Raw genomic sequence first — 12,651 nt, 5'->3', positions numbered from 1 at the left:
GTGTTTGGATGTACAGGGTGCGTGGATTGTCCTATATTCGTAAGCAACTAATACTTAAACCAGAAATATGTCTACAAGACACGGATGCCCTCGTCTTGGTGTTTGTGTGTCCAGGGCGCGTGGACTGTCCTATATTCGTAGGCAACTAATTCTAAAACCAGAAATGTGTCTACAAGACACGGATGCCCTCGTCTTGGTGTTTGGGTGTCCAGGGTGCGTGGATTATCCTATATTCGTAAGCAACTAATACTAAAACCAGAAGTGTGTCTACAAGACACGGATGCCCTCGTCTAGGTGTTTGGATTACAGGGTGCGTGGATTGTCCTATATTCGTAAGCAACTAATACTAAAACTAGAAATGTGTCTACAAGACATGGATGCCCTCGTCTGGGTGTTCAGTTGTCGAGAGTGCGGGGATTATCCTATATTCGTAAGCAACTAATACTAAAACTAGAAATGTGTCTACAAGACATGGATGCCCTCGTCTGGGTTTTCAGTTGTCCAGAGTGCGGGGATTATCCTATATTCGTAAGCAACTAATACTAAAACTAGAAATGTGTCTACAAGACACGGATGCCCTCGTCTGTGTGTCTGGGTGTCCAGGGTGCGGGGATTGTCATATATTCGTAAGCAGCTAATACTAAAACCAAAAATGTGTCTACAAGACACGGATGCCCTCGTATTGGTGTTCGGGTGTCCAGCGTGCGTGGATTGTCCTATATTCGTAAGCAACTAATACAAAAACTAGAAATTTGTCTACAAGACATGGATGCCCTCGTCTGGGTGTTCAGTTGTCCAGAGTGCGTGGATTGTCCTATATTCATAAGCAACTAATACTAAAACCAGAAGTGTGTCTACAAGACACGGCTGCCCTCGTCTTGGTGTTTGTGTGTCCGGGGTGCGAGGATTGTCCTATATTCGTAAGCAACTAATACTAAAACTAGAAATGTGTCTACAAGACACGAATGCCCTCGTTTTGTGATATTTAGGACACAGAAGTGTGAGTTCTATGAGTAATTTCACTTTGGCAATCGAACATGTAGACTTTACCTATGTGATGGCTTTAAAAGGAAAACATGATCGTCAGTATCTATTTCATCTTTAAAGTGGTTAATTGTTACCTAGTTTTGTTTAAGTTTGTACCAAGCTATATTAACATTTAAAAAAAAAAGAAACAAATATTACAGATTGGACAGGAAAAATAAAATAAACTATATGACCTGTAAGTGTAACCTTGACCTTTGAGTGAGGAATCTAGGTTTTATACGTGATGCATCTGGTAGTGGTGAATGTTTATGCCAACTAATATGAATATTCATCAAATCACACAAAAGTTATAAAAGTAAAGCAATTGAACTCTAACGGTGATCTTGGCATTTTGGCTAGAGGTCAAAATCTTGCACATAACAAGTCATATTATGGTTGGGTTTAACGTCGCACCGACACATTTTAGGTCATATGGCGACTTTCCAGCTTTGATGGTGGAGGAAGACCCCAGGTGCCCCTCCGTGCATTATTTCATCACGAGCGGGCACCCGGGTAGAACCACCGACCTTCCGTAAGCCAGCTGGATGGCTTCCTCACATGAAGAATTCAATGCCCCGAGTGAGGCTCGAACCCACATCGATGAGGGGCAAGTGATTTGAAGTCAGCGACCTTAACCACTCGGCCACGGAGGTCCCTTAACTGAACCTTGACTTGAAAGGTAGGGGTATGGGTCTTGAAGGCGACATCAATTTGAATACCCATACATGCCAAGTTATAGGGCGGATAAGAATGACCTTAAATCTTTGACCTCTAAGTGTGACCTTGACCTGTGAGTTAGAGGTCTGAATTTTGCAGGCGGTACGTCGTCTTGTTATGATGGATATTTGTGCCAAGGCATTTCAAAATCCGAAAGAAACAACAATGTTATCGGCCGGACATGATTTTGTAAACACACAAACATACACACGCACGGAGACACACACGCACGTATTAAAAGTGTAATTCTACCGATATATGTAAAATCATATCCGGTTTAAAACAGCCGGAATGAGAACTAGTACTAAATTTGACTATAATTATGTTCAATTTTGTTAATATAGACAAGTGTGTATTACAAAATTTAATATATCACACTTGATCTATGATAGTAAAGATAGTTAAGCGAAAAAAATTACGAATATAGATGGTAATGGTGAAGAAGTGACTATACAGTAACGCCAGACAAGAGAGTATAATTTTGGTCATGGAGGGTAAAGATTGCAAGCACATTGCATTTTAGTTATTGTCAAAATAATCCGACCTGTACATTCGCCATCTGTTAATTCCGTGTCATCAATCGCTATATCTCCATGGAAATCTTGTCCCACAACTCCTTCAATGATCAGCTGGTATCATGAAAGAAAAACATCGCATAGTTTAAATATAATTACAAAACTGTATGCGTTCAAGCAACCTGCTTCTCGTCACGTAACACTTGATAGCTACAATTTTCAATGCATACTGTTTAGTGTCATGCTTTAATTTATTGACCAAATGTATTAAAATATGATATTTTAAGATATTACTGCGTTTTTATCAGACAGCAACAAATAAAATAAACAATCTTAAAATTGTACCTGAATTTGACCACTTCCAGTAATATTTACTAAAGCGTGGTGCCATGCAGGTCCCCGATTACCATCAAGTGTCCATACAGTGGTACGTTGACTGTTGTGCATTTTGTAAACATTAAGACGTCCTATGGTGCTACCGTACATGTTATACCAAAAGGAAAAACATTTGGTTTCCCAGTAGTTGATATGCAAGTACGGTCCCACAAGATCGGCGTAGTCTGATGAATGTCTGGGATTGGAGGTTTCTATGTATGCATACCGGCCATCTGTAATATTCAATGTTAATATCAAGCAATTTCAGTTTTGCATTGTTATTTGATATTTTTTAAAACATGTTTGATTTGTAACAGTTTGAGACATATGCTCAGTGTGTTTTATAAGACTAAAAATATTGGCTGTTATTTGGCAGGGGCGGAGAGGGGAAGGGGACTTGACCTCCAAGAGTTTGTGCGCTACAGGCAACGTGACACAAATTTGTACTCATTTTATTCTTATCCCAAATTGTTTGCAATTTACAACTGACATTCGTGCGCACCCACTTCCCAGCATATGAATCGCTTTTATTATTGCACAGATAATCCACACTATCTAAATGTCTGTTTAAGATAATCAAAATGTCTGTTTAAGATAAATCCCATCCTTTCAATTAATCTCAGTTTCGCATATTTTCTCAAACTATTTCTTGAAAATTGTCAGAACAGCTGATAGGAACTTGTTTGTACTCAATCATTAACAAATAAGCCAAAAGTATCGTTATAATTTACAAAGACGCGTACATCGACATCGTACGTACGTACGTTCAGTCTTACTTGGTTATTACGTGAACATGTTGAATAATATTTCTGTCTAAGATGTGAAAACTATTGAAATGTATGATTTGTTTTTGTAACACAAAATGGCGTCATTTAACAATCTAACAGAAGTGACTTTTCCGTATTGGCCCTCTCATTTAAACCAATCAAAATGCTTGAATTCTGTATTGGCCCTGGTTTTCTCATATTGACTCATTTATGCTTTGTATTAGCTCTACCTGTGTCATATGATGTGCGCAATCGATCTAATACAGTGTGAAATATTGTAAAGTTGAATAATAATAAATGGACAAATGCATTTTGATGAAACAGTATCACTATATGGTACAAACGTTTTCTTCTTATTTCAAAGCAATATTTGTAGGGAATAGGAAATATTTTACTAAAATAAATTTGCTTTAGACATTTCACTACTTGTCACGAGCAGTTTAATATATCGATTAGATTCTTTTATTAAGTATCTTTTTCCAAATATATCCCGTTGCAGTTTGTTTTAGCTCAAATAAATGCAATAAAGTTCATAAAATCATTATCTGTGACAATAATTCATCCATTTAGACAGTTGTATGACTGGCAGTAAAGGTTGCCGACGTCAGCATGATAAACAATAAATATTTAAAAAAAGGATTCATTATATAAATTTCCGGTCAATAGTTTTAGCTTTATGACCGGTTTATATCTAACACATGTTTACTGGGCTAAAAATAAAATAATTGAAAATAAATCTAAGAAAAATAATTTTCTAATATCATATAATATTAAAAGCACTTATATAATAATTATTGACTGGTTTACCGGCTAATAGTCAAAACTCTTGCCCGATGTCTAAAGTGTTTTATTTCATAAAATTACAATGAAGTTTGATTATAAAATTCCTCCAACTTGCATTTTAGTCCAGTAAAATTTAGTATTGAATATAAACCGGTTATACAGCACAAACTATAGACCGACAATTTATATAACGAACGAGTCAGGAACATTTCGAGTATTTAGCCATTCAGTAAATGTATAGTATATTATATTTAATGTTAAAAAAGACCAAAAGCTAATGTCAAATATTTTGTCAGCAAATACAAAACGTTTGAATGCTATAATGTTAAATTCTTACAGTATGTTGTATGGTCACCAGATGGTCCTGTTTCAAGTGATTGTGTGCTCCCAGATAGGACTGTCCAGTCAAATACATCATTATATCCCTGTTGCCACTCGCAGAGACCGTGGGTAAATGTACAGTTATAGCCTGTTAAATTTCAGAAATTACACCTGTTTATGACGTTTTGAAAGAAGTTTTAAAACACTTGTGTTACTCTAGATCTGCTAGATATTTATTTGTTTTTTTTTTCTCCCAAAAATATTGCCCTCTGTATTAAATATATATGAATGTACTCCTTTGAAAATTCGTGTTCTCTGTAACACGCCAGTTTTAGTAAAATGTGGATCTCATTAAGAAACCAAACCAGCATCCCTATAGACTTCTAACGTAGACCTAAATAAAAAAACCCAACAATTTATGATGATTACTATGAATGTATCAAGTTCAAATAACTTCGTTCCGTGGGCGACTAGGTTAAGTGTGGCCGACAAGTGGACGTATTTGGTTTGAAATTACCAATATCTAGTTTTACCTGATGGAAACGACGACGTAAAGGTACCGTAGGACTCCGTTGCTGAAAAAAAACAAACTTATTTTACAAAATCTTGATAGAAATCAAGTGATATTACGGTCAATGTAATGAATACTATGGTAACAAGAAAACATTAATTCATTAGATAACATTACTTACTGCTTCACCAATATGAACATACTAGCCTTGAAGTTAATAATATCCTTCAGGTACTTGCGCTTCCAGTGCCTTTTCCTAGACTACATTGTCGTATATCCGACATAATAATGTGATTAGAAGAAGACATGCTAAAACTGATAGACCAAATAATAGTAACTGTAAATGTCGACAGAAGTCAAATTCGGCCTAATTCTTCATGGATCGTTTTATTTGTTTTGTTGATTTGTATATAACTGTGCTTTATCCTTTTTCCCTAAAAAACATTTTCTAGGATTAAAACATCCCTTTCTTACGGCGTTTTCTAACTACATAAATCCATGCTCTATTTTATTCCAGCAAGTATCAACAAAATCTATCAAATTTTAAAAGCCAGAGTTAGGTTAAATGTATACGTATATTTACACAAATTTACTTGCGATAAGCTTCCAGCAGCAGTAATAAAGCCAAAAACATATAATCGATTTTAGAAATTTGTTAACTTATCTTAATCTTAAGATTAGATAGAAACTACATTTAAAGAAAAAAGCCTGTCCTGAACATTTCAAGTGGTACTTGTTCAGGTTTGGTGACCTTTTCTGTTGAAAAACTAATGATACTAGTGATTGAATTTGCTTAAAATGCACAGAAGACTAAACAATTCATTGTAAGTTTATAAATTTGCTTACTTGCTTCAAACTTAAAATTAAAAAGAAACATCATTTAAAGAAATTGTCTGTCCTCAACATATTGAATAATCAAACACGTTTTAAATTGCAAATAACATTCGCTTACTTTGTTTGGTTTACATGTAAGATCAAGCATCTTTCACACGTTAGAACCAGATCATACATACTCACTAGGCCCAAGTCGTGAAAATATTGCAACTGGTGGTAACGCATATAAAGATATTTCGATCTTACACTGAAACAAACAAATAGTCTCTGTATATGTACCACCTTCTGGAATGATATACATACAAACCAAAGAAAGCTGTGACTCGATGGTAAATCATCATTAAATTGATGAATAACATGTAAAAACACTTACTATATCTCGATTCTGCGCAGCCAAGCCAACTTCCTATAACGAGTAGATATAACACCCGACCTGACATTGTGATTGTAAGACGATAAATGATTGTCAACAACAAATCTTCAGCCAGATAAAACACTATATCTAACATTCACAATCATCAGATTATACATATATACATACATATCTATATGACGTACGTCGCTTTGGTGACGATGTTGCATATCTATAGCTCGTGTGAAAAATACACTGAAAATTTTAAAAAAGGGGACAACAAACACAGCCCGAGCCACACATTTCAAAGTTGGCCTACAGAAACTGTAGTGAAAAGAGATATGGTAGTCTGGATCCATCAACAAGAATATTTTAATTATATGAAATATATTTAAAATGAGGATGGGGTAAAAAGGGAGAATGGTAAGTAAAAAGGGAAGAAGCATAAAAAGTTGGGGGCAGATAAAACGGAGATGGTGTGAAGGGACGTAACACCACAAACATACAAGACAATATGCATAACACATAAAACAAAACGGACCAATGCAAGTTGTTAATAGGGTCACAACCATGGAACAGTCGGTAACCTATTTATTTATTTAAAGAAAACTGGGGGTTTAAACGTGTTTAGGTCATGTCAACCTTACCATTGTCCTATTTTCAACTAGTAAGACAAAAAACAAGAAAAACAATAACAACGATAACAATACAACAACACTAAAATTTATTTAGCAAAAATCGGCAATAATTTGCCTTTGGCTAATGAACAGAAACAAATTTTATGTCTTATTTACAATGTACACACGTATGAAGATATTTAACAATATATTTAGATAATACATGTACATGTACTATCAAATATTGTGTAAATATAATAAATCCCCGCTGAGATAAGCTCAAACATTTGCGACGAAATACAAGACTGTCAAGTTAAACATATAAATAGGGTCAATCTGAGGTATCAGCAAACCGGAGTATTCTATAAGTTGTCTGAAGTCAGAGCATTAAAAACCTAAATTTTTGAGGTACAAATAGGCAATTTGCAGGACACTCCCTCCGTCCGTTTTTTTAGGGTTTTTAGGGTTTGAACATTTTCATGCATATTCAAGGCCTTCTAAAACAACCATGTCCTGGGCATGTTGTAGTTAGTCCTATATCATATTCAAGATACGCATTACAATAGTATAATCTTGGGGTAACTTGGGTCAGTTTGAAGTCTTGATGGTGAGTTCTTGACATGTAAAACAGTGTACAAGCTATAAGAAGAGCGTACATCTATGGATCGCGGGATCGTTGGATCCCCAGGCAAGTCGGATTTCTCCGTGGCGATTTTATAAAAGGCATTTTATTTGAAAACTTTGATTGATTCATGATTCAATGCTGGGAACAGGTAATTTTTGACACCGAATCCAGGAACACTGGTTAGGTTAACTTCCCGTCGTTATATACCTGAAATACTGTTGAACCGCTCAACCTAAAACCAAAAAAAACAAAATAACTAAGAGTGAAACGTGGTTGCCTCGCCGAGGTCGTATCTCGTATCTTGGATGGCGTGCGTCATGCTAAAGCTGAATGCAGAATGATGTTTACATCAAAATATAACTTTAAGACATATTGCTGAAGGTCATTTTTCTGGATTAAAGCATTGTACTCTCTTGCGTGTTATAACTTAAGGACGCATACACAATAGTAACTACTTCAGGTGTGTTGTGAAGAACAACTTCATGTATAAGATTGATATGATAAAGTAAAAATCATTTTATCAGTTTTAAAAATAGGTACTTAGTCAGAATACATGTGAATTTATTTTAACTTTAAGATATAGAGATATGACGGATTCAGTCACTGATACGATATAAACGGTATCTTCGTATCACATAATATCGATGACCTATGTATATTTACAAAATGAAACATTATTATATGCATGCCTGCCGCCTCCAATGAAAGTCATATGTACTTCATGATACCACACCTAGCTTAATAAATGTTTATATTTAATGATTAAACACTTTTTGAAGAAGCATGTAACGAATAAAAAAAAAAACAAACAAACAAACGATTTTTAAAATCAGCCTGAGTTCTTTGACATTACTTCATGTGGTTAATACAAAATACAATGTATATGCAGTTGCAGTCTTATGACTTTTGGCTCCAAAAACAAAGCGTCTGTATTCTAACATTTTCATATTATAGTACACTAAAATAAAACATTGGTAAACCTAACTTATATCTTCTGCGAACATCGTTTTGCTGTTATATCCATCATCTATAAGGTTATATTGTTTCATAGAACTCTTTTGAAAACCAAAACCCGTCGTGAATTTAATAAATTGGAGAAGATTAGACACTTTTGAACAAAATCCTGGTCGTTAAATTTATATTGCCATTTTATAAACACATTTTTGTGTAGATACACACGGTGTATTTCGTATGATATGAAAGAAAGCACGAGCCCAATGTCACCGTCTATCGCCGGCATCATGTATTGTCCATTATACATGGATATAATCGCATTATGGAGCCTCACGTCATCGTCTATCACTGGTATCATATCTCGTCCTAACCACGTGTATGGAGCCTCACGTCAACGTCTATCGCTGGTATCGTATCTCGTCCTCATCACGTGTATAACCCTCACGTCAACGTCTATCGCCGGTATCGTATCTCGTCCTCATCACGTGTATAACCCTCACGTCAACGTCTATCGCTGGTATCGTATCTCGTCCTCACCACATATATAGAGCTTCACGTCAACGTCTATCGCCGGTATCGTATCTCATCCTCATCACGTGTATGGAGCCTCACGTCAACTTCTATCGCCGGTATCGTATCTCGTCCTCACCACGTGTATGGAGCCTCACGTCAACGTCTATCACCGATATCACTTTACTACCTGGATTTAATCGCAGTATCGGGCCTCACGTCACCGTCTATCGCGGGCATCATATCTTGTCCTGACTACATGGGTATACCGTCTATCGCCTGCATCTTATCTTGTGCTTACTATACTGGTATTATTGCAATAAGGAGCCTCACGTCTCCGTCTGTCGCCGGCATCATTTCATGTTCTGATAACATGGATAAAATCGCTATGTGGAGCCTAACATCACCGTCTATCACTGTCTATACTACATGGATATAATCGCAAAATAGATCATCACGTCACCGTCCTTCGACGGCATCACATATTGTTATTACTACATGGATATGATCAGAGTATTGAGCCTCACGTCACCGTCTATCGCTGGCATGATATCTTGTCCTGACTACACGGATAGATATTGGCAGTATGGAGCCTCACGTCACCGTCTATCGCTGTAGTCAAGAAGAAGGAGACCGTCTATCGCTGGCATCTTGTCTGTCCTTTCTACATGGATTTAATCGCAGTATCGGGCCTCACGTCACTGTCTATCGCAGGCATCTTATCTTGTTCTTACTACATGGAGTCTCACTTTACTATTTTTCGCTTGCATCATAGCTTGTTCTTACGACAGGATATAATCGTGGTACAGAAACTATCGTTACCATCTATCGACGTCATCATATCTAGTCCTTACCTCGAAGATGGATAAAATCATTGTACATAAATCATGACTTGGTCTGTATGGAGCCTCACGTCACCATCTATAGACGGTGACGTGAAACTCCATATCAAGATCACATTCTTTTAGTAAGGACAAGATATGATGCCACGATTACATCAAGACATGATGCCAACAATAGAAGGTAACGTGAGGCTTCATACTGCAATTGTATGCTTGTAGTAAGAACTAGATAAGATGCCGGCAATAGACGGTGACGTGAGGCTCCATACTGCAATTATATTCATTTAGTAAGGACAAGATAAAATGCCCTGCGAAAGACGGTGACGTGAGGCTCCAAACTGCGAGCATATCCATGTAGTTAGGACAAAATATGATGCTGGCGATAGCCGATTTCATCTTGTCTTTACTACATGGATGTAATCGTGGTATGGAGTCTAACGTTACCGTCTGTAACTGCATTATATCTTGTTTTTATTAAATTGAATATATTCGTTGTATGGACCTTTACGTCACCATCTATAGTCGTTATCATATCTTATCCTAACTACATGGATATAATCACGGTATGGACTCTCATGTCACCGTCTATCGCCGGCCCCTGTTTTCTCCTTACTAGACGGATGGTATCATGACATGGAGCCTCTTATACTTATTTCGAGATATCTTGTAGGAGGCTTTTGTTGATGAAGTATCATCGTTTATCAAAATGTTAAGAGTATATTTCATGTAACATATTTTCACCACTGAATCATTATGTACAATATATGATGCGACATCCGTTATCTTATCTCCCAGTACTTGGTCGTTTATCAGTAAGTGTGCCTGGGAGTGACACAACAGGTGAAATAGTGGACCCGGTGAACCTAATGTCAGTGGCATAAATGTGGTTCAGTTTTTTGGCGACAATATACTACAAGTATTATAACAATTAAAACTTGTGCAAGTTACTAAAATTAGAAACACTATCCTGTTTTCAGCTAAATATTGAAATACGAGGGACGAGACATATGATTTTAGAACAAATCTATAAATAGTATGCTAAATTATTGAATACATGCCGACGTCATTATTTTATAATGTGGTCGGAAGGACACCGATAAGAACTTGTTAGATTTTTACAGATACAGCATTATATCATCATGTATAATTAATATTATATAATGCACTAGGTCATTATGTTTTGGATATGTTAGTGACACTAGATTTCCAAAGGATTAATCATTCTCCTTACAATACGGACCTCCTTCCTACAGACATTGCTAAATTTTCAGGACTGAACCTCAGCCTTACTGTCCGAACAATAAGGCTGAGGTGTGACACGGAATAATATTATGATATAGAGGATATATGTGGACAAGCATTTAGTCACACTGAGAATATTTTGCAAAAATTGTAACTCGCTATTTTGACATTTGAAATGCCTATTGCGTGTCTCATTGATATGCTATGTAACGCAATTATATCATATTTTTAATTAATCACCATAAATTGTATTATTACCCGTGGCTCCCGGAAAATAATGCATGTATGTGAAATATGTATCGACCTTACACTGACATGAATCCATTTTTTCTTTAGTTTTACATAAATTGCAGCTAAACAACACAACAAATGAAACAGTCTAAAGTGCTTACACTGTTCCATATACGACCAATGTTCGTGTCAACGAAAATACGCAGACCTCTATAGTCTCTAATTTAATGAAATGTGAAATTGTAACAGTTATATGCCGGTTGGTTAGGGCCTCTGTGTTCAAGGGTAAGGGTAGTTCTCGCGCAGTTCGATAAAGAGGGCGTACATCTATGGATGGCAGGATCGTTGGATCCTCAAGCGAGGCGTATGTTCTCCGTGCCGATTCTATAAAAGACATTATATCTGAAATCATTTGTCCCCCAACTCTGAATGATTCATGATTCAATACTGGGAACAGGTAAGTTCTAGTACTGAATCCAGGAACACTGGTTAGGTTAACTTCCCGTCGTTACATAACTGACATACTGTTGAAAAACGGCGTTAGATCTAAAACCAAACAAAATAACTAGGAGTGAAACGTTGCACCGTATTGAGGGTTGCCACGCCGAGGTCGTACCTTCAATGGCGTGCGTCATGCTAAAGCTGAATACAGACAAGATTACATCAAAATATAACTGAAGGTCGGTAACAGTATTTTTAATTATTGAGTTGTGAGTGAGGAACTAGACTCTACAACAGAAGAAAACTGGACAGAACACCATATAATAGATACCATCACATCTCAAGCAATATTAAAATATTTGGTGGCCAGTGGTGTCAAAAGCTGCGGAAAGGTCAATAACATAGGTAAAAAGATCCTTTTGAAATTCAGAGTGTAACACGAGGACCGCAATACAGTTTTGTTCTTTCAAAAGAGCCTACTTGACTGAGTGAGCTTTTCTGTATGCAGACTCCTGCCTTTCGTAAAGATTGTTTCATCAAGGTGCAGCGATGGACATCAAGCCCATTCTCAAAGACCTTTGATTTGACAAGAGTTTGTAGATATTTAGATTTTAGGGTTCATGATCAGGTTACTTTATAATGGCCTTCTCAACTCAAACTATTTTGGTACATACCTCTACCTACTAGCAATAGTTTCACCAGACATTTCTTTAACAATCATGTCGGTATCTGATTTAGTTCACTGGATTTGGACATTTTGGTAAATCTTTCTTCCCAAGTGATTATCATTCCATATTTTTTAATTGTATTGAAAGAAATATTGCTGACATTATGTGTAAGGTCCTTGGGTGTTTCAGAAGAACAGGCAACATCGCTACTCTCTCCTAACAGATGTTTTGATATCTCAGACAAACTCTCCAGGCAACGGCCACATGATTTAACCCACTGATGAGTGTCGTATGTACAAATTACACTTATCAAAGTCGAT

The 12,651-nt window shown here is 36.5% G+C and overlaps 1 protein-coding gene across 1 annotated transcript in view; it reads right to left on the bottom strand.

The window, feature by feature from the left end:
* The window catches only part of LOC123558473 (uncharacterized), a 94,683-nt gene that overhangs the window by 21,873 nt on the left and 60,159 nt on the right, over nt 1–12,651 (bottom strand). Inside the window, exons 27-32 of the mRNA XM_053544651.1 lie at nt 7,651–7,675; nt 6,223–6,355; nt 5,038–5,079; nt 4,521–4,652; nt 2,604–2,866; nt 2,288–2,372 (exon numbers count right to left, since the gene is read on the bottom strand). Coding sequence (XP_053400626.1) covers nt 2,288–2,372; nt 2,604–2,866; nt 4,521–4,652; nt 5,038–5,079; nt 6,223–6,355; nt 7,651–7,675 — 680 coding nt within the window. The remainder of the gene's footprint in view (nt 1–2,287; nt 2,373–2,603; nt 2,867–4,520; nt 4,653–5,037; nt 5,080–6,222; nt 6,356–7,650; nt 7,676–12,651) is intronic.

Source organism: Mercenaria mercenaria, chromosome 5 (genome assembly GCF_021730395.1).
Source record: "Mercenaria mercenaria strain notata chromosome 5, MADL_Memer_1, whole genome shotgun sequence".
Classification (NCBI taxonomy): Eukaryota; Metazoa; Mollusca; class Bivalvia; order Venerida; family Veneridae; genus Mercenaria; species Mercenaria mercenaria.
This window is presented reverse-complemented; position numbering and strand designations above follow the sequence as displayed.